General features: G+C 38.0%; 1 protein-coding gene across 1 annotated transcript in view; it reads left to right on the top strand.

The window, feature by feature from the left end:
* ELL2 (elongation factor for RNA polymerase II 2) overlaps nucleotides 1-19,992 on the top strand; it is a 77,076-nt gene extending 57,084 nt beyond the window's left edge. The window contains exons 6-12 of the mRNA XM_025388175.1: nucleotides 3,963-4,087; nucleotides 4,265-4,352; nucleotides 6,235-6,805; nucleotides 9,406-9,469; nucleotides 13,828-13,999; nucleotides 15,961-16,005; nucleotides 16,124-19,992. Coding sequence (XP_025243960.1) covers nucleotides 3,963-4,087; nucleotides 4,265-4,352; nucleotides 6,235-6,805; nucleotides 9,406-9,469; nucleotides 13,828-13,999; nucleotides 15,961-16,005; nucleotides 16,124-16,240 — 1,182 coding nt within the window. The 3' untranslated portion in view covers nucleotides 16,241-19,992. The remainder of the gene's footprint in view (nucleotides 1-3,962; nucleotides 4,088-4,264; nucleotides 4,353-6,234; nucleotides 6,806-9,405; nucleotides 9,470-13,827; nucleotides 14,000-15,960; nucleotides 16,006-16,123) is intronic.
* The last annotated feature ends 2,802 nt before the right edge of the window (nucleotides 19,993-22,794 follow it).

The raw sequence follows: 22,794 nt of genomic DNA, 5'->3' as shown, positions 1-22,794 counted from the left end.
ATTTCAGAACTTTGACATAAACTGATTATACCTAAATTCCCTTTCCTGAACATTGCTAGCAGCTAACAAGAAAAATAACATGACTTTGCTCTAATAAAACTGACCAAAAGTAGGCACCAGAGAAAAAGAAAAAGAGCAGCAAGATACACAAATCATCCCAAAATTGGTTATTCTGTCCCAGACAAACTAGCTGGGAAACAAGTTACCTAAAATAATCAGGCTTTGCCTGTGCCAGTAGAGATAATTTGCTTACCTGTTACTAACACAGTAGTTTGTAGAACCCTGTGGACATTATTAATTCATCAAAGTAATAGGTTTTTAAAATAAACTAAGATGTTGGCTCCCAGTAAAATTTGTACCTAAATTTAAAAGTGCTTAACATCCACCAGGAAATTTGTTTATTGCTGTTTATTATTAAACTGGTTATGTATTAATAAAACCTTTTTTTCTTAGAATGACTTTTTATGAAAAAACTAGATTTTAACAATCAGAAACTAGATAAAGTTGAATAATGTTTCCAGCTTGACATTTGGATATTTGGTTCAAGCTCAACATTCATTCATTCAATTCAACTTATTAAGTATCTACAGTGTACCAGACACTGTTTTAAATGCTGGAATCCCAAAGTGACCCCAATAGAAATCCTGTCCTCATGGAGCTTATTCATGAGACAATTTCAGGACCAGTGAGGAGTTGAAAGGAGCTGGGGAAGGGATCATCTACTTTAAGTGGAGAGATCAAGGAACCTTTTCTCAGATGGCCATATTTTAACTGAAATGCTGTGTGAAAGACAAGAAGATGAGTCAGCACTTGTAGGTGGGCTCAAGACAGAGAAGGCCAGAGCAGATGGAAGAGGGAGGCAGAGGTTAAATCCCAGAGAATATTTTTAGGCCATGGTCAAGAAGCTTAGGTTTTATTTTGAGTAAGATGGGAACTCATTATAGTTTTAAACAAAGATATGATGTCATCTGATTTATAAGTTTAATAAGATCACTCAGACTTCCATGGCAAGAATGGCTTGGAGGGGCAGGAGTAGAGGAGAGAGACTACTTAAAGAGCCTAATATTTTGTAGTAAGGCTCTCTAATGGTTGGGTGTAGGGAGACAATGAGGGGAAGAATGGAATCTGTGATTATAGCTAGGTTTTTGACTGAGCAACTGAATGGATATTGTGCCATTGACTGAGATGGGGAGGGATAGAAAAGAAGTAGGTTTAAGGGGGAGAAGAGGATCAGGAATTCTGTCTTACATAGACTCCATTTGGAAGATGTCTATCCAAGATGTCTATATCCAAGTGGAGATAGATGTCTATAGATAGTTATATGTAAGAGTGTGGTTGTCAGAGGATAGTTGGGGCTAGAGTTATAAATTTAGAAATTAGCAGTATATATATCGGGTATTGAAAGTCTTCAAACTTAATGAAATCATCTTAGGAGGAAATGAAGAGAATGAGGAAAACAGAGCAGAAAACAGGCACTGAGCACTTCAGCATTTCAACATATAGAGGATTGAGAAACAGACTTAAAAAACAAAGGTCCTAGACCAGGCACCGTGGCTCACCCCTGTAATCCCAGCACTCTAGGAGGCCGAGGTAGGCAGATCACGAAGTCGGGAATTTGAGACCAGCCTGGCCAACATGGTGAAATACATGATGAAACTCTGTCTCTACTAAAAATACAAAAATTAGCTGGGCATGATGGTGGGCGCCTGTAATCCCAGCTACTTAGGAGGCTGAGGCAGGAGAATTGCCTGAACCCGGGAGGCAGAGGTTGCAGTGAGCTGAGATCATGCCACTGCACTCCAGCCTGGGTGACAGAGCAAGACTCTGTCTCGGGGGAAAAAAAAAAAAAAAAAAAGGGTTCTAAGAGAGGAGGAAACCAGGAGAATGTGCTACTACAAAAACCTAGAAAACCGATTGCTGTGGCGGTAGGGGTGTTAATATGTGTAGACATGAGGGTAAAAGAAAATGGAAGCATTGCCAGCGGGGCGTAGTGGCTCACACCTATAATCCCAGCACTTTAGGAGGCCAAGGGAGGATTGCTTGAGCCTAGGAGTTTGAGACCAGCCTACACAATATGGTGAAACCCCATCTCTACAAAAAGTACAAAATACAAAAACTAGCCAGGCGTAGCGGTGTCCACCTGTAGTCCCAGCTACTCGGGAGGCTGAGGTGGGATTATTACCTGAACCCAAGAAGTCAAGGCTGCAGTAAGCCATGTTCCTGCCACTGGACTCCAGCCTGGGTGAAAGAGTGAGACCTTGTCTCAAAAAATAAAAAAGAGAAGAAAGAAAAAGAAAATTGATGGATTGTGTTTATTCCACCTCAAGAAATCTGATTGTATCCTATATTAACTTATTTGCAAATTTGAATTTTAGGATAAATCTATTTTCTCCTTTATAGCAACATTAATGTTAGAATAGTATTCAGCTAAGCTGTGAGAAGCATAAACTATCATATTTGATAGTACTTTTAAAAGACACAGAAAGAATGATCTATTCCAGTAGGAAGTGATAAGCAAGAGTAATTTTCTCCTAGCCTTAAAAATTACTTTTGTTTGGTTTGACACATGAACCCATATGTTTGTGTAGTTAGTTAATGGCTAAGCCCCGACACTCTAGGAATTGCAGTTAAGGGATGAGAAAAGATTACACTTTGGAATAAACTGGCTGACTAATAACAGTAATTTGGGGGTTCTCTAGGCATATGTTTTCATTTATTGGTTTGGGGAATTTCAAGGACTTTGAGTAAGTGGTTCTTCAGGAGAACTGGCAGATATAAGGAGCAAGTGTGGTTATCCAAAGACAGACAAGGTTATCAGAATTGATACTATTTATGAAGACAGTGTTTTGTTGATGATTGAAAGGAAAGTTTATAACCCAACATTTGGTCACTGTTTGCTTTCTACTTAATACAAGTGATCAAGGATTTTTATTGTGACTCAAGAGTAATGGACTCAATGCCCAGAAGTAAATAAGGATGTTGGTAATACAGTAGTCCTTATCTATGGTTTCGCTTTCTGGGGTTTCAGTTACCTATGGTCAACCATGATCCAAAAATATTAAAAGTAAAATTTCAGAAGTAAATATTTTGTTACTTTTAAGTTGCGCACTGTTCTGAGAAACGTGATGAGACCTCACATTGTCCTGCTCTGTCCTGCCCAGAATGTGAATCATCCCTTTGTTCAGCTTTACACTGTAGATGCTACCCACTCATTAGTCACTTAGTAGCCATCTTGGGCCATTATTAAGTACAGTAAGGGTTACCTGGACACATGCACTGCAATACTATGGCAGTGGATCTGATAACCCTCTGTATGTCCCACATTAGTCACTAGCCATCTCTGTTTTCAAATCAACTGTTGTAATATCACAGTGCTTGTGTTCAAGTAATCCTTGTTTTACTTAGTAATGGCCCCAAAGCACAAGAGTAGTGTTGCCAGCATGTTGGCATAATTGCTCTATTTTATTAATAGTTATTGTTGTTAATCTCTTACTGTGCCTAATTTATAAATTAAACTATCAGGTATGTATATATAAGAAAAAAACAGTATATATAGGGTTCATTACCATCAGAGTTCTAAGGCATCCACTGGAGGTGTTGGAATGTATCCTTTGAAGATAAGGAGGGGACTACTGTACAATTGTTTTGGATTCCTTTGACAAAAATAATTGATTTTTTTTAAATCTTCACTTTTTTCCTAATATGGGCTTATTATTTGATTAGAAATATTAAAAATACAATGGCCATTCAGGGAAAAAAACATTAAGCCATGTATATAAAGCTTTAATTCCCAAAATGAAATTAATGGCATTTATTGAGATCTGGCATGTAATACAAAACTAGCAGTCCCTTTGGGGCCAATTGATGTAATTATTTTCAGTGTAAATCCTAAAGGTTGCCTGTTTTAGGTTAGGAGATGATAGTAAAAATACCTAATGCTCTGTTTTTATACCTCATACTAGGTAGCCAATCTGAATCCTAAGGACCTCTCATATACCTTAAAGGATTATGTTTTTAAAGAGCTTCAGAGAGACTGGCCTGGATACAATGAAATAGACAGACGGTCATTGGAGTCAGTGCTCTCTAGGTGAATTCTTTTTTTTCTTGCTTTTAAAAAAATGTTTCTTTAAAAATTATGAAAATAAGTAATTATTTTAGTCATTGTTATTTCAGTGTTAAGGTGTGAAAGAGAAGCAAGGCAAGCTTTCCATCATGAACATTTTTAAATCATCTCCGTAACACGTAACATGTGTGTCTTTTACAGAAAACTAAATCCATCTCAGAATGCTGCAGGCACCAGCCGTTCAGAATCTCCTGTGTGTTCTAGTAGAGATGCTGTATCTTCTCCTCAGGTATTTCATAAACTTATACAATTATAGACCTAACATAGACATTAGGGGCCTCTAATCAGGTCCTCTGATGTATAAGTGAGGGAAATGAGACCCAGAGAAGCTGGACAGCTTGCTTGCCCAAAGCCAGCTGGTTATGGCTGAGCTTAGCCTAGAATTTAGGTCTTGGCTTCCAGCCCAGAACTCTCTCCACTACACAGCACTGCTTGTCCGAGTACTTAATGTCTACCTTGCTTTCCATTTTTAAAGTTTACGTTTTGTTGTAAGATTATCTACTTTCCAATTTGGTCACTAACTAGAAGACTTACCCAGTCCCATACAATTATCAGATTATATGGAAAATTGAAGATATTTAATTTTGTCTGTCAACATGTTCCAGAAGAATGTTTTTGGGGGAAATTGGATTTACAATCAACAAATAAACAAAAATGATGGCATGTTTCCATGTTTTCTTTTCCACTGGATCCTTATTAGAGTACTCCCAATCAGATTCTTCTCCAGTTTAGAGTTTTCCCCAAGAAATTCAGCTCATCCTAGAAAAAGGTGAGAGGTCCTAGGCAGTACTACAGTGAAGCCTGCCTGCTTCTCAGCTGACTGGCCAGGCTCAGAACTCTCTCAGTGTTCTGGGTGCTTTTAACAGACAGTGGGACAGATCTCCCCACCCCAGTACTGCTGACACAGTGTCCTCCCTCTCTCTCTCCGGACCCTACTCCCAAGAATTAGTGAGAAGCCCACAGATGTGTGGAGAACACTAAGCATGCCCTGGGCAAACGGCCGTTCACAGATCAAAAAAATATTAGAAACTTATTTTGAGGAACAGAGAGAGAACAAAAAAGAAAAAGGAAAAAAAGCAGGTCTGTCCTTGCATATATACAATGTCTGTGGAAGTCTCACTTTTAATGCCAACTATTATGAAACTGCTTCTACTCTGATCAGATTATTTGCTGGGTGCCAAATAAACGGTGTTAAATTGAAAACAAAATAATGAGTTGATTAACCATTATTTTCTTTCAAGCCAGAATACAAGCCACAGCATTATATTTAAGCATAAATGTGAATTTATATTTTGTAGTTTTCAACTATCTAAATTTCCTTTTTAACTTAAATACTATTATTGTTGTTGACAGATTAGGCTACTATTACCTTGATTGTTTTAAAAAAATACTTCCACCTAATTTTAATGGACCAATTATTAAGACTTATCTTCCAATCTGGTAAAGAGATATGTAAGGGTTAAAAAAAATAAATAGCATTTCAACAGTAATAGAGATAATTAGAGAAACTCTTCTGAAAGTGCTGGTCGTTCCCACTCTAAGACAGGTAGAATGATAAATGACAGCCAAAATATTCTTAACTGGAGCATTTTAGCCCATTAAAGATTAAAATAAGTGCAGGCTATTGCCCTTTACCTAGCTGTGTTAGTTCTCACAGAGTCAAATGGTACAAATTGCTTTCTCCTCTCATTTAATATAACTAGGTCAACCATGGCCAGCAATGGAGGGTGACTGCCTCTGTTTAATACTCTCCTGAGTGGTATAATCCACATAAATCAGCATAGTCTCTCTTGGAACTTAGGATAAAGCTGTATGATTAGAAAGAATTCAGTAAGCACTTCGAGAAATATTTGCCAGATTCTGGTTTTTGACATTAAACATGAAAATTTATTTCACATTTGGTTTTGTGTTGTTGTTGTTCTGGTTTAGTTTTTGTTTGTTTTTGTTTGTTTTTGTTTTTGCTTAAGCATGAAGAAAGGTTAACACAACCCTGGTAATATTAAGTATTAATATTAAGTAAGGTTACTTAGTTGTTTAACCAGCCATGCATGTATTGAATTTATTTAATTTTAGTGCAAACTGGCTCACTTTTTTCCTTTTCCCTCCCCTAGAAACGGCTTTTGGATTCAGAGTTTATTGATCCTTTAATGAATAAAAAAGCCCGAATATCTCACCTGACGAACAGAGTACCACCAACACTAAATGGTCATTTGAATCCCACCAGTGAAAAATCTGCTGCAGGCCTCTCGCTGCCCCCTGCAGCTGCTGCCATTCCCACCCCTCCACCGCTGCCTTCAACCCACCTGCCCGTCTCACATCCTCCTCAGATTGTAAATTCTAACTCCAACTCCCCTAGCACTCCAGAAGGCCGGGGGACTCAAGACCTACCTGTTGACAGTTTTAGTCAAAACGATAGTATCTATGAGGACCAGCAAGACAAATATACCTCTAGGACTTCTCTGGAAACCCTACCCCCTGGTTCAGTTCTACTAAAGTGTCCAAAGCCTATGGAAGAAAACCATTCAATGTCTCACAAAAAGTCCAAAAAGAAGTCTAAAAAACATAAGGAAAAGGACCAAATAAAAAAGCACGACATTGAGACCATTGAGGAAAAGGAGGAAGATCTTAAGAGAGAAGAGGAAATTGCCAAGCTAAATAACTCCAGTCCAAATTCCAGTGGAGGTATTTTACCTTTGTAAAAGTACTGACTACATGTTAGATGAACCAGAAGTGCATGCTATCATGAGTTTGAAATTATACAGTTTATAATTAGTAATTTATTTAGCAAATGACGTTTCATTTAATTATTAATCATGCTTTTGAGCAGGGTTTTTTTTTTTTTTTTTTTTTTTCATTTTACAGCAGTTGTTTTCCATCTCTTTTTGGCCAAATATTAAACATGGTTTTTATATTAATAAGAATGGCATTTAAAAATGACTGTCATACTTGAGACTCCTTTTTGGAAGGTGGACCTTTAACATTCTTTTCCATCTCTGTTATGATATTGCGCAGCCTCAACATGACCTATTATATGCCATTCTTGAACTGATTTAACCAGACACAGTTTGCAATAAGAATATTCATTTCCTTCTTTCTCAATGAAACAGGGTCACCCTTGCTTTAATTAACATTAGCGCAGGGGAAATGTCAACTTTTTAATAAATCAGGCCAAGATAAAATTTCATTTGCAGATCCATAACATCATCTTTATTTAGAGTGAAGACACTTTGTCTTTTGCAAGGCTGTTCTGGTGTTCGCTTAATAGATCTTAAGGTTTAGGGGTTTCCCCCCCCAATTTTGAGAGTCCTGTTTTAGTGAACTAACATCAATTGTTATTTGTAAAATTAACCGTTTCAAGCTTTAGGAGCTTAAATGCTAAATACCTAGCGATCCAAAGAAACTTAAAGCTTTACCTCTAAATAAAGCTAATTCATGAAAAGCTTGCTTGCCTAAGATGTACTGAGTGTTAAAAACTGACAGAATTAGATTTTTCTTATTTAAAAAATATGTCCTCTAAAACTTAATGCCTTGCATGCCATCACATAGAAGATCCAAGTTCACCATTTGGCATTGCTGCCAGTTTTAAACCCAGAATAACTAAGGCAAAATTCCATAGGAAAATATGGCTTTGGAAAAATTACTTTAATGAGTAGAGTTATAAGGAGTGTTGTCTTTCTGTATTTTGCTCATGATTCTGAAAGTCTGTAATCCTTAGATTTAATTGATCATCTTTGCCATATGAGAGAAGCTCTATTTTCTTTTAGTGTTACTTCCAAAGAAGCCGCTGTAGAATATGATATGATATGTGCTTTTCTTGATCTAGATTGGATACATTTCATGTCAAAGCATTTCTGTTTAAATATTTCAATCAATATAATACTATGTAATGGCACAAAAGGTAGGTGTAACCTTTTTCCTTCAACACTCTTGTAGTTGAATTTGTCAGGTCAGGAATAGATATGAAGAAGTAGAACTCTATGTTCAGAGTTCATAAGCCACTGGGTAAACTCCACTCTCCACACTTTCCACCCTCAGGTGGTGCTTCTGAGTCAAAGGCTAGAGACAGGAAAACTGGATTTCAGTATGTTGAGATCTACATCAGAGTTTCAAGTGTTCTCAGAGTTGGAGACCTGGAGAAGCACACTTAGCCTCTTTGAATTCTTTACTGAGGATATAGTAACTTTCAGAACCAGTTGGGATAATTACAAATTTAGGAAAGCTCCAGATCTACATCTCCTGCATTTTTTGGAATTTATCTGGTGTCTGTGGCTGAAGGGAAGCCAGGTGACCTGCACTTAATGCCTTTCTCTTTAAGACTCAGGCTATTGTAAAAGCATGTTCTTTTACCCAAGCATGAATCAAATATATTTATAGGTGAGCAGCATGCACTCAGAGTCTATGTATTTGTATTTGTTTAGGGTACTTTGTCCTTTAGAATACTAAACCGAGAAATTATCTAACATTCACTTTTATATGTTTTGCCAGTGGGCATGATTAGGGTTCGAGTTATCAGTTTAACCCTACTTTGAATGATAAAAAATTACCCTAATAAAGAATGATAAAAAATTACCCTAATAAAGAGAATATCCTCTGGACATGGTGCATTTAAGCAAATGGAATACTGAGGGATTTACATACTTTCACTGTGTAGCCATAATGTTTAGCACTTTTTTTGTCCTTAAAAAAAAGAAAAATCTGTTTAGTGTTATGAGTGCTAGAGATTACAGGAATATAAATCGACATTCAATAATACCTTATTTTAAATTACTTTGAACCAATGGGAAAACTTTCTACCCAATTCCAGTGTCTGCATACAAAAAAGGGAGGCAATAAAAATACAGTGACCAAAGCAGTCTGCTACCTGACTCTATTGTCTCATCCGCCTTGTTTGAATCCCATGAAAAGTAGATGTTGATGTAAAATTTGTATCTCCCATTGTCTGGCTGCATCTGCCACCACAGTCTTTGAATTGCTGGGCAGATGCCACAACTGTTGTTGAAAGAATAGAAGATTGACCTTGGGTTAAGATGGAATTCCTTTATTGTGCAGACACTGCAGTAGCCAGGGCGCTTTAAATGCCTGGCGTCGGTTCTGCTGGCGCTGGTCATAGGGCCTCTATTGTTTGTGTTCAATTGTATTCCTTGCTCACTGTTGCTTATTGAGATGGAAGAATAGAATTTGAGGAAAAGTGTTCCAGATGTTTCTAATCTATTTTAGAATTACAGGCATTTGATAACCTTCCTGGTTGATGAATGCTCTGATTTTGTTTTTTTTCTTTGTAGGAGTTAAAGAGGATTGCACTGCCTCCATGGAACCTTCAGCAATCGAACTCCCAGATTATTTAATGTAAGTTCATATGTCTGCCAATGGAGAGAGCGACTTAATTTTAGAAACTTTGCAAGTTCTTTTCCCATAATTTGCAAATCAGAAAAGTAAGAAGTTCCAGAAATAGAGTCCTGGAGCCACCTCTGCAATTGAAAGGCTGCCATTTAGCCTGCCCATCCCAAATCTACCCTTGTCTGCATGAGCAGGTTGTGCCTCCCTCCGCTCTGAGTTGTGTTCATTGGCCTTTAACTATAGAGAAGCCTGTCCTTTGTTCCGGGGCCTGGCTAAGCATTTGATTATGAAAGATTTTAGGGATCTGACTCTTCAAAGCTGACAGTCTATCAATGCCCAGTCATTCACTTGGGTTCCCCAAAGGGATGGTTTATTGCTGACAAAGTGCTTGAACCTCTGCACATAATAATACAAAGTGTTAAGATAGACTGATTTTTATTTAAGTAAAGTTCTGCCCTCAATTTAATTTTTAGAGGAGAGAAGAGTAAAATCTGATCATTTCAATTTAGTAATGGTTATAATGTTTTCTTGTTGTGACAAGTTGCTAAATGCTGAGCTGGGGACATTTTTGTAACTGGTTATCACAGAAATTATAACTTGGACACATAATTCTAGCTTTTTTACAGAATAAAAGGTTTCTGTAAGAAGAAAATAATTAAGTTGCAGGAGCCTGGAAAAATGGAGAGGGAAAGAGCAAACAAATCGGACTTTGGATAGCTTTGAACAGATGTGCAAAATAGCTAGAATGAGAAGGGAAAATGGAATCTGGGCTGTCTGAACACTTCTTCTATTAGTAGCATCTCATGGTGGACAATGTTAAACTATGTTGTTTAGCCCTTTTCATTTCCAGAGTAAAGATCATTTTAGATTTAAAATGTGTTACTTCTGCTTAACAGTAGTGTGAAAGCTATACTTATTGGGGAATGATACAGTATGAAACCATAATGCTGGTTATCATCTCTTAACTAACAGGAACTTGAGAAACCTTGCTGAGTACCCTCTCATCTGAGGTAGTGTATGTAATGGTTTTAGAGTTCTGTAGGAGGGCCTTGAAAGGCAGCTATGACCTACCACTTAGTTGGCCCAGGAAGGGTCCGTTGTCTGCAGCCAGGCTTCCAGGACAGCCTCTGGCTCTGCTGCCAAGGGGGTTCACCTCTTTAACTGCAAACCACTTCTCCTTAGAAGTCTTTAAATGTCAACCCCCTTGAATAACAACTGCCAATGCAGTGCTCTTGTTCTTTTTTGATGGATTTTGAATTCTTTTTTATAATAGTGACATATACTTATTATATATAACAAAATCATGTGGGGAAACTAAAAAATAATGCTAAACTTTTCCCCATGGATTCAAGACTGTTGTGTTTTGCCAAGTTCATTAGTTAATCCCTCCTTTTTTTGTTTATGAGACAGAATTTCGCTCTTGTTGCCCAGGCTGGAGTGCAATGGTGCGACCTCAGCTCACTGCAACCTCCACCTCCAGGGTTCAAGTGGAGCCTCCCAAGTTGCTGGGATTACAGGTGCCCACTACCATGCCCGGGTAATTTTTTGTATTTTTAGTAGAGATGAGGTTTCACCATGTTGGCCAGGCTAGTCTCGAACTCCTGACCTCAGGTGATCCACCCACCTCAAGCCTCACAAAGTGCTGGGATTACAGGCGTGAGCCTGGCCTTAATTCCATATTTAAAAGGTTTTTTTTTTTTTCAGGTTACTTATCTAAGGATGGTTCCTGAATCTGCCTCAGTGCACTTCTGTATGTTTGTCATGTTTCTAGTACTATGTGATTGTTTGCTTAATTTATTTAAATAAACACAATTTACGTGTAGCAAATTTTCTAAAAATAGTTAAAAAGCATGGATTTTCAGAAAAATTACCAAAACTACAGAACTTAAGTTGCCTCATAAGCAAACTAAAGGGATATACTATAAAACCTAAATGATCGAGGCTAGGCGCGATGGCTCACACCTGTAATCCCAGCACTTTGGGAGGTCGAGGCAGGTGGTCATGAGGTCAGGAGATTGAGACCATCCTGGCTAACATGGTGAAACCCCGTCTCGACTGAAAATACAAAAAATTAGCCGGGCATGGTGGCGGGCACCTGTGGTCTCAGCTACTCGGGAGGCTGAGGCAGGAGAATGGCATGAACCCGGGAGGCGGAGCTTGCAGTGAGCCAAGATGCAGTGAGCCGAGATGGCGCCACTGCACTCCAGCCTGGGCGACAGAGCAAGACTCCATCTCAAAAAAATAAATAAAAATAAATAAATAAAACCTAAATGATCAACCTTTGAATAATTCATACTTAACCAAAATATTTCTAATTTTTATGTAATAAGACTACTTTTACTTGTAGTTAAGCTGTCAAAACTTATTAAAATTTTTTCCATCACCACCTAAAGAGCCAACTGTAGAACTACAACAATTTTTTGTAAAAGTAGGGAAACTTTTTTCTTAAAAATGCCAGTGTAACCAAATAATTTCTTCTATAATAGCAACACAGTTGTTGACCACACAATTGTGGTCACTGAATAATTTCCCTAAGGAAATTATTAAATAAAATACTGAAGGTGTGATTTTGAGAAAGCACGATAAATATATAACAAATTAAGTCTGAGTTTCAAGATCAGTTTAGCTGTGTTGCTAATATATGCTTATCCCCAGGGACCTCTTTTTACCCCGGGGCTCCCTCTGGTGTACAGTCAATACAGCCCGTGCCCAGGAAGGACTGCTTCACTGCTTGGCTGGCAGTGTGCCTTTTATAGCTAAGACACCAGAAGGGCAGCTTTACATCAGCGGACTATCACTGTTTCAATTACACTTAGAAAATTAAACCTCTACACTGTCTAACTCAGCATGAATAAAAATATTAATGAGGACACTAAGTTTGCTCACTGCATCACTTTTCTCACATTTCCTGCTAAGCATCTGTGATATTAGCAATTTAAATGAACTGATGGGCTTATATAAGACCATTTGGAGAGGACTGAACTCCAAGATTTTATGGCAGTGAAGAATATATGTGTATCCCCAAGGGGCATCCTGAAGCTGCTACCACCTGCCTGAAATTGCTTTGAAATCTCAATTTTTATTTCAAAAACTCAAGGGAATTTTGCATTAATGACAGGAACACAGAGTGCAGAGAACCAGGCCAGATCCTTATGTGATCCCAGTTCCCAGATCTACAAATAAGTAATACTGTAATAGGCCAGGCACAGTGGCTCATACCTGTAATCCTAGCACTTTGGGAGGCTGAGGTGGGTGGATCACTTGGGGTGAGGGGTTCAAGACCAGACTGGGCAACATGACAAAACCCTGTCTCTACTAAAAATACAAAACTTAGCAGGTGTGGTGGCATGCACCTGTAATCCCAGCTACTCAGGAGGCTGAGGCATGAGAATTGGTTGAGCCCAGGAGGTAGAGGTTGCAGTGAGCTGAGATGGCACCACTGCCCTCCAGCCTGGGCGACAGAGCAAGACTCCATCTCAAAAAAAAAAAAAAAAGTAATACTGTAATGCTAAGTTTAATAATAAAATGCTGTTTTAATTTATTTATTATTGAATAAACCGATGCTCTAGGAAAATGGTCTTCTCTTACCAGTTAAGAGTAATTCACATCCCAAAGTAAAACACAGATTTATGGCATTTTATTAAGTAAGTTAGACTAATAGTACAACACTGGCTTCTGTTCAACATAGTATGACATTTAAATGTTTGAAAAGAACTAGAGAAATATGCCTTTTTTTGGTCTAACCCTCATTTTACAGAATGGTTGGTAATTTCCCTTTCGTACTTTATATATTTGCTTGGTCAGAAATATGAGGAAAGGGACAGAGGAAGCAAGCCTGAGGCACCTTGTTGAAGATGTCTGCTGGCAGCATGTCTGAAAGGCCAAGCAACAGACTGCCTCTCATAAAGCAGTAGGTCCAGAGAGAGCTTTGACTTTCAGCACTCAGTGACTGCATGACATTCTCCTGGTTTCACATTACCCATTGAGTCCTTCTGTCTCTCTGTGACTTGTAACAGATGGGTTAGCTTCTACCATTAGTGTGGTAGTGAATTATCTTGGATAGAGAAAGATTCAGGAGACTAGATCTGTGTAAATACGGTTTTCTTTTTACTTAGTTGCATTTTAGTTCCATTGCCACCATGTCTTTACCACATTTACTCTCCTTCGTTGAAGCTCTCAAACTCTGTGTAATAATTTTACCTGAAGATGTTTGGAGGAGTGACCTAGCAGCCAACCAGTGGGAGAGTGGCATTAAACATTAGTGACACATGCATGGATCTAATCTCTAAATATTTGGTTTAAATCTCAGACTTGTGTAATCATGTTTATTGGATAGCTACTCTCCATTTGTCTTTTTTTCTTATTAGAAAATATATCGCTATTGTCTCCTATGAGCAACGCCAGAATTATAAGGATGACTTCAATGCAGAGTATGATGAGTACAGAGCTTTGCATGCCAGGATGGAGACTGTAGCTAGAAGATTTATCAAACTAGATGCACAAAGAAAGCGCCTTTCTCCAGGCTCAAAAGAGTATCAGGTAAATGGATTTGTAACTAGATGGACTGACTTTCATATTTTACCTTCTTTCCTTCCCTGCCCTGCTCAACCTCAGCCGTCACAGTAGCCTTTAGAGTAAGTACTCTTGCAGACCAGCCTCACTGCTGCTTTAGGAAACTAAATATTTGAAATAGTTCTTGAAAATAAATTAACATAGTAAACCTGTATTTCTACCAGTGGAAAAAAACCTTGTGCCACTATAACATATCACATATTGAGAAAAATACCAAACACAACTAAATAGGAAAAAAAGTTGTATCTTGAGATTCAGCTAAACATTTGATTAATTACACTGCCAACTTAGACTACAGCTCAGAGGTCTGGTGCTATCCCAAAACAGTGCTATTTCAAGTATTTTTCTTTAAACCTCAGTCTGAGATAGAATAGGGAAGATATAGGAAATAAAGAGGGCTTAATACACAGATATTTGGGGTTTAAGTAAAAAAGTTTGGTGCTTCTAGCTACAAAGGCTGATCTTTGTTAACCAGTCTCACTCTGTTTTCACTTTCCTACTTGAAGTAGTAATATTACTACCACTGACAAAGAGCAGGAGATGCCTCACCTGTCTCCTGATTGTTTTTGTAGTTCTTAGCAAAGGGATTGATAGAAATGAGTATTTCCCTCCCATGTGGGCTAGATAACTTTGTCACACTTCACGGACACAGATGGTATAGTGGTGCCTCTGTCCCAGCCCACTACCACTGTTCAGGCTGGAACCTACGGGAGACAATGGATGAGTTTTCCCACAACAATGAACAGCCTGAGAGCATTTGTGTCCTAGAGATTCATTATATCTTCTACTAGAGGGCCTTAATCTTTTTCAATAAGCTGGTGAGAGTTATAGGAGACTGTGCCAGAAGAATCGGTGTTCAGAGGTGCAAGAGGTTGGTGATATGGTGGTTTGGGGTTTATTTTTTTCTATATAGTCATTTATCAATGTATATAATTATACTGAAACTAGAATGTAATTCCAAGGATTACTTGGTTAGGAGTGGTTAACATTTGTGTGGCCTTGGGCAAGTTACTTAATGCCTTTTTGCCTTGAATTCCCCATCCATAAAATGGGATAATCATTGAGTTGTGAGGAATAAACATAAGTAAGCATGAGTAAAGTGCCTGAATCCATGCCTGGTACTTGGTACATACATTAGGCTATTATCCCCCCAGGCCCCTGACCCCCCCACACCAACCCCCACAGAAAATCACTGTTACTGATTTCCAGTGTATTCTTTCGGAAGTGTTTAGGTGTGTGGTATGTGCATGTGTGTACACATGGTATAAAATGTACGTACATTTATACACAAGTAATTTCAACATATATACCATATTTAACTGAATCTAAGGTTTCTTCATTTGTAAGATGTACCATTGTTTTATGTCCCAATAACTTAAATTATGATACATTATTATTTGTACTGGTTTCATTAAAATGGGGAGAAATGAGCATCTTGCAAGTAATGAAATTCTTAGAATACTATTCTCTTTTTCTTTTTTAAACAAATGGTATCAAGCTGTCCAATATTGTTCAGCACTTTCCTTTTTTCTCTAAACAATATAATGCATCTTAGAGAATATTTTTATATCGGTACATAAAGCACTTTCCCATGTTTTAATGGCCTCTTAGTATCCTTTGTATAGATTGATGGACATTTCAATTTTGTTTACTGTCTTTTGCTTTACAAACGGCGCTATAGTGAATAATCTTGTATATGCGTCATTCACTGAGGGGCAAGTTTGTCCATAGGATAAGTAGAATTGCTGAGTCAATTTTGCATCGACTATTTTGATAGCTGTTGCCAAGTTGCCTTCCATAAAGATTGTTTCAAGTTATATTCCCACAGTTAACATTTCCTATACTCTTGCTAAATGCATGTTAGCTGTTTGTATTGCCACACACAAAAGAAGTTATTCTCTTCTGATTTCTAATATTTAATTTTATAGAATGTTCATGAAGAAGTCTTACAAGAATATCAGAAGATAAAGCAGGTAGGTATCGTCACTGTTGATTTTCTGACCTGTGGTTGAAAAATGTTGTAAATTCTGCAACCTCATTCCTCACTGTTTTGTTTTTGTTTTTGTTTTTGTTTTTTTTAATCATCTGCAGTCTAGTCCCAATTACCATGAAGAGAAATACAGATGTGAATATCTTCATAACAAGCTGGCTCACATCAAAAGGCTAATAGGTGAATTTGACCAACAGCAAGCAGAGTCATGGCCCTAGAACTCTGCTTGGACCAGAAGATGTGAATAAACTTAAGCTTATTTATTTAAAATTCCAAATGAGTTGCTCTAGATTCTAAAAAGGTGAAACTTTGGCTGTTGAAAGTTTCAGTATTAGTAAACTTGAGTTACTTTTTCTTTTCCATTTTACTTTGCTTCCCTGCATTTCGAAGCTGCTCTTTCTGGTCCTCCCCACCACCCCACCCCCAAGACTTGTGTTTGTTAATAGAAATAATTTTTTAGGTATTGGGGATCCATTGTCTATATTTCAAATCAGTTTTTTTTCCTCGAAAACTTGTGTTTGTTATTAGAAATGATTTTTTAGATATTGGGGATCCAGTGTCCACACTTAAAAGTTGTATGTGTTTTAAAAACAACAACAACAGTAATGTGCAAGGTGAAATGCTTTTGGATAAACGTAAGCCTATTTTCTGACCTTTCTTAATGCAAACTCTTTGCCTTAAATGGTAGAATATTTAGAAATTTGCACAAAATTTAAAAAAAATAAACATTGTCTTGGAGGGTTAAAAAATAGAAAGGTGTATGTGTATAGATTCACATACACATATGTATATACAGGCTGACTTGATCTAGAACATTAAATCCGCCCTGCAAGTTAACCCCCCATTGCAATGGTTGCCTTAAGGTGTTTGCTAGTTGTGTACATAGTGTGGTTAATCATTAGCTACACTGCTTCCCACTTGATTAGAGCAATGGGAAGCATATTGTGGCCTACCAGCATCTGGAAGTGTGTGCTCGATCTGTATGTGTGCAGAGGTGGTGTGGATGTGAGCGTGCATGAAGGAAAAAAAGCTGCTACTCCTAGTAGGCCAAACGCTCAGGTTAAACAACTGACGAGTGTTACTGTAGGGTGTTTTTTTGTTTTTGTTTTTGTTTTCTATCAAATTGCTAATTTTGTTGTGGAAGACAAAAGCATTTCCATTTCAACGAGTTTGTCAGCTTTATTAATGTTGGGCAAAAATTGATATGTCATGAAAATGAAACAGATCTATAGTTTTGGGACAAAATTATAAAATTAAATATGTAGGTAACCTATTTATATACTGCTATAAAGTATTTTTTGAAGAGAGATATGCAAAGAAGCTATTACCTACATAAGATGTATATTTAAAGATTTTTTTTTTCATCCTGGTGCCAGGAATATAAAAAAGAGTGGATATATTTAACCATAACATACTGTGATTCATCAAACAGCACAAACTTTCATTTCATGGATTTTATCTGTTGACGTTGATTTAAACTGTCACTTGTTTTATCATGTGGGAACATAAGTTATGTGGTCGAAAAATACAAGGATTTTGAACTAATGTTGATTCAAGTTGTATTGTCTTATTGTATTGTCTTTTCAAAGTGCTGCCAGTTCAAAAGGGAAGCATTATGTTTACAAATCTGTTTTGAAATGTTTGCCAAAATTTTGGTAGTGTCTTTAATAAAGATGTTTGTCTCCAGCATCCAGAAAAATAAATAACTTTGTTGTGTATCACTGTAAACCAGAAAAATGTTGGTTATCTAGAAAACTTGAGAGAGCATGTAGATTAACTTTTCTCTTTGGGGTTCTTCTAAAACATTAACTGGAAAGATTAGATAATATACTAAAATATACGGAAGTATACAGACTAAAGACTGAAACAAGACCCTTTTGCACTACCACTCTATAACATTACCGCAGAAATTTTGTTTCTATGTAGCATAGACCTCCTAAGGAATTCTGTTTCTTTTAGCATTGAGATCCCTGGTGCTCTTTTTTTACCTCAGAATTGGTACAATCATTATTAAGCGTTAATTTATTTCAAACTTTTTAATTGAAAAAAGGAAAGGGAAGCTTAATTGGGGATAAATTCGGGCATCATATTATTATGATAGAGTCTCATGAGGGGTTTGTCTATAGGTAATGAACTCATTGGTGTTATTTCTTGGACATCTTGGCCTTTTAATCGAAGACTGTGTGCTGCTATTTGCTATCAGCAAGGTTTCTCAAAAGCAAAAGGTGCTTGGACCATGTGGATCACCTGAGTTAGAATCTCTAGGTATAGGGCCTAAGTATCTGCATTTTCACTGGTTTCCTGTAGGTGACTTTTGCAAGCTAAAGTATGAGAACCATTGACTTGGATGTAGCTCTAAACTTTTAGGTCTGTAAATCTTGAAATGTTGAACTGAAGGTCAACTGTTGGCTTTTTTTTTTTAATGTCCATCATGTAAGCAGGTGCAAATCACTTTTCCCCTTTGCATGATCTGAGGCACCTCCTCAGTTGTTTCACTGCCAACTCTTATTTCAGAACCTGTTTACAAACAAGCCTTCCAGTTGGTGAATGGTTAGCCATTGGAGCTCCTACCCTGTACATCAGCACATCTGGTTTACAAGTTGGGTAACAATGAAAGCTGGAGATGCTAAATGGAAATCCAGCATTGCATACCCTTAGACCTGATCACATACCAGTAAAAGCCTTAATTTATATGTTAGTTGTATGTGTTGGACAGATCCTTGCAAAAAGTGTGTCTATTAGTTGTAAATTTGAAAGTTATAAATCTCTGAATCTGCCATTATCCAAGTTTCATCCCTTTTGAAGATGAGGCATGAGCCTATTAAAATATTTATAATCATTTTCCATCTCCTACTGCAAGACCTTTAGATTCTTAAAAATGATTACTATAGGAATAGTGGCCACTTAATGTCAGTTACTCTGGTGGAAGAATTTTTTTTTTTCTTTTCTTTTTGGGAAGGATGGTGTAAAAAATAGCAAGATTAGAGAATGAGTTGTATAGTTTTTTCTATCACATTTCATCTAAAATGATTTGAAGGACTTTTGAAGATTTTTACCAACATCCTTAAATCAACTCCAGATTGAATGAACAACTGATTTAAAACAAACTAAGAGAACATTAACTAGATGTGGGCTTTTTAAAATATATAGGTATTGCATTTCCTACCTTGTTATTTATTCCACTTTGAATACTTTAGAGGGGTTAACTTTCAACTCTTTAAGTAGTAACGGATGTTTTATACTTGTTCTCACAAAATTGTTATGGTCAGTTTATATCATTGCTCCATGCATTGATTATAAAAATTCAGTATTAATTTTTTCTCTGATTGATCTTATAAGCTTTAGAGTTTTCTCTTATAAAGTGTTTCACCTTATTATGTAAAACAAATGCCTGCTTGCATATTGGAAGATGTTGAAATTAGTTTTAGACAAAAATGGTCCATCAGTTCAGACACTCTGCTTGGATGCCTTACCCTTTTCATTAGTGCATTCTTTGCTTCTGAAACTTGGCAGAAACTCGTTAGCCAGTCCACTGCCTTTCTGAAAATGTGTGGAGTCACGTATGCTTGGTATATGCCTTTACTACTTTTAAAGTTCTACAGTTTATTACTTGCCCAAGTATTACTAAATCCTTTTCTTACATGTACTGGATGGAGAAAAAATTATAGCCAGCACTTTGAGAGGAAAGTTTTCGGAAACGATATTAACTGGCACTACTAACTGAAGGCCACAGAAGATGCTATCAATGTTATTTGTAACCTGAAGATTGAACAAGGCTGTGAGGCTCATTTCAAACTATTTTGAGGTGTTAAATTATATATATGCTGTTTCTCAGCTGTTCCACGCAAACCGTGTTAGGACTCTCAAAGGTAAAATGTCACAGGGGCATTTCAGTTGTTACTGAGCTCAGCAGCTGTGGTGGCCCCTGTTCTACACCAATTTCAGTTCAATAAAAATGTTAACTTTGCAATTCTGGTATTTGTTTTTCCTTTGTCTCATTTCAAGCCTCTTTGTCCTAAAAACAAACAAAAAAAAAGCCCATGACAAAGTATTCAAAGAGATATTACTTGTTAGGGCTCTAGGAAGTGGGAGCAGGGAATTTGCTTCACGGAGCTGCCTTTTTGTAAGTGCAGGACATGCCCTCCAGGGGCAACTTCTACTAGGGGAACAATAATCATATTTACCATTTATTGAGGGTTTCCTCTTTGTTACACGTTTTTGCTGCATTATCCCATTTCTCCTCACCACCTGTTATCTCCATTTTACCGGTGGGTAAACTAAGTCATAAAGAAGTTAAGAAACTTGCCTATCACACAGCTAGTAAATGGCAGAGCCTGGGAAGTCTGACCGCAGCATCTGTATTCCTAACCACTTCTCCATCGTGGGCCTCATATGTTTATATAGCATAAGACTAATCTTTTCAAAGTGACAATTCCAGTGATACCACATAGGCTAGATAAGTCCTTTTGGTTCCAAAGGCTAGAATGTGGGGGTCGGAGTGATTTCTAGTGGATTATTTTGGGGGAGTTGATTTATTGGAAATCACAGAATACATTTGAAGGGAGACTGGCACTTTTTGAGAAAAGGTTGTTTCCCCTGTGTTCGCTTTACTTTCAAAAGTGTACAATGTTAACAATGGGGTATTTGAAAGTGGGCAGTGGAGGTAGGAGGGAAGGGTACAGTCTTGTAATCATATCATTTTCTCTTCATACCAAAAGGCTATCTCAGGAACAGACTCCAGCTTAGGAGTATTCAGTCTGAGAAGACGTAAGGGCATTCTCCCAGCTGAATCCTTAACCTCCAGTTTCTAAAAATCTTCTGAGGGAATAATGTAGGAGGAAGGGAAGAAAGCTTCAATCAAACACTGGTATTAAAAACCCAGAGTGAGTAATGTGGGCGGTGCCTCTGGTCATATTTACGAGAAGCCTCAAGGATGAGTGAGTTTCACAACACCGGGACTATCAGGAGCCCTTCCTAGTCCCTTCTCCCACTGGACCTTTAACAGGCTCCTGTCCTCAGCTGTAAAATGAAAATACGCTTTTCTTACTGAGGCATGGAAGGGTTTCACTATTGTTTATAAAAGCACTTGGGAATTCTGTGAAAAAAAATCGTCTTTAAACTACAGATTATCTGCTGAATGCAAGAAGGAGTGTTGAAGCATTACTTTCCATGTGAGAATGAATTCATTTTGACTGATTGCAAAGGGGACAAAGGCAGAAGCTAGAGGTTTCAAGGTGAGATGCTAGGTTTGTTTTATTGAATGCTGGGTGTACGCGTACCTGCTCTACTGGTTTTACCTTTCTGAGACTGGGACAGGAAGCTGACAGTGGTAGTGGAAGTAGGAGGCTCTGATATGATTGCTTAATTCTCAAGTTAGGGATCAGATGATTCTGCCAGGTGCAATGGTGGAGACGTGTCATTTCAATTCCTGCCTGCCTCATTCAACTGACCAACCTGGCTGGTTTTTCTTACTGTAATTAAATGGTTGGTACAATGTGAGCATTTGTAGATGGACAATAAGAACTTCACATCTGTCTAGGACTATAAATGTAGAAGTGTGCTTCCTGCAGATGAGCCCACAGAATTAGCCAGCATGTTTGAGTTCTACAGCTGGGACTTCTAGAAGCATGCTGACTGCCCTTCCATACTTCCTGAGTTCCAAATAGGCTTACAGAATCCCACTATGGAGTACATGGATAGCATGATCTACCTTACCAGTCTCACTGCCTGTTCCTCCCACTCTCCACACACCAGTCACACACACCTTCCTTCAGGCTCTCCAGTACTCCTTGCTCCTCCTATCCGAAAGTCCTCATGCGCTAAGTAGACTGTGTACCACCAACACCACCCTCCACCCCTTCCTCACTTAGCTGAGTCCTCCATATCCTTAAGGTCTCCACTTAGGCATCACTTCCTTCAGGAAGCCTTTCCTAACCCACCCCTGCTCCCACCCCCACACTCTCCAGGTCCTCTGGGTATATGCTGTCTTTCGTTCTATATTTCTTTGTGGCATTTGTCATAATTATAACTGGGTACTAATTGCATTAGTAAGTTCTGTGGGAGTAGAGACTGTCCTGTTCACCAGGGTGTCCCCAGCCTCTAGACTAGTGTCTGCCATATAAAATGTTCTCAGCAATAATTTATTGAAAGAATGAGGCAAACTATTTCTATCAGTCATATTTAAAATTCATGTGGCCCAAGGATTTGGATTACTGCAAGAATCTGCTATCTCAGTCAAGTTTGTGTTCCTTGCCACTTTATCTTCCCAAAGTCATGATTAGGAATCAGTTAATGATGGCAGACTGGTGCCCATGACAAACCGACTGATAGAGTTTGGATATTTGTCCCCTCCAAATCTTATGTTGAAATGTGATTCCCAGTGTTGGAGGTGGGGGTTGGTGAGAGGTGTTTGGGTTATGGAGATAGATTCCTCACAAATGGCTTGGTGTCCTCCCTGCCCCACCTTGGTAATAAGTTCATAGGATGTTAAAAAGAGCCTGGCGTCTCCTCTCTCTCACCATGTGACATACCTGCTCCCCCTTTGCCTTCCACCATAAGTAAAAGCTCCCTGAAGCCCTTCCCAGAAGTGGATGCTGGCACCATGCTTATCGTACAGCCTCCAGAAACATAAGCCAAATCAACCTCTTGTCTTTATAAATTACCCAGCCTCAAGTATTCTTTTATAGCAATGCAAATGGACTAAGACACTGACTTGACTTTGCGAGTCCTTTTGCCACGTGTTTTTATTGACATTTATTTTATGCCTAGCATT

This window comes from Theropithecus gelada, chromosome 6 (assembly GCF_003255815.1).
Source record: "Theropithecus gelada isolate Dixy chromosome 6, Tgel_1.0, whole genome shotgun sequence".
In the NCBI taxonomy this organism is placed as follows: domain Eukaryota; kingdom Metazoa; phylum Chordata; class Mammalia; order Primates; family Cercopithecidae; genus Theropithecus; species Theropithecus gelada.
Note: the sequence above shows the minus strand (reverse complement) of the source record. Positions and strands in the feature narration are given on the sequence as shown.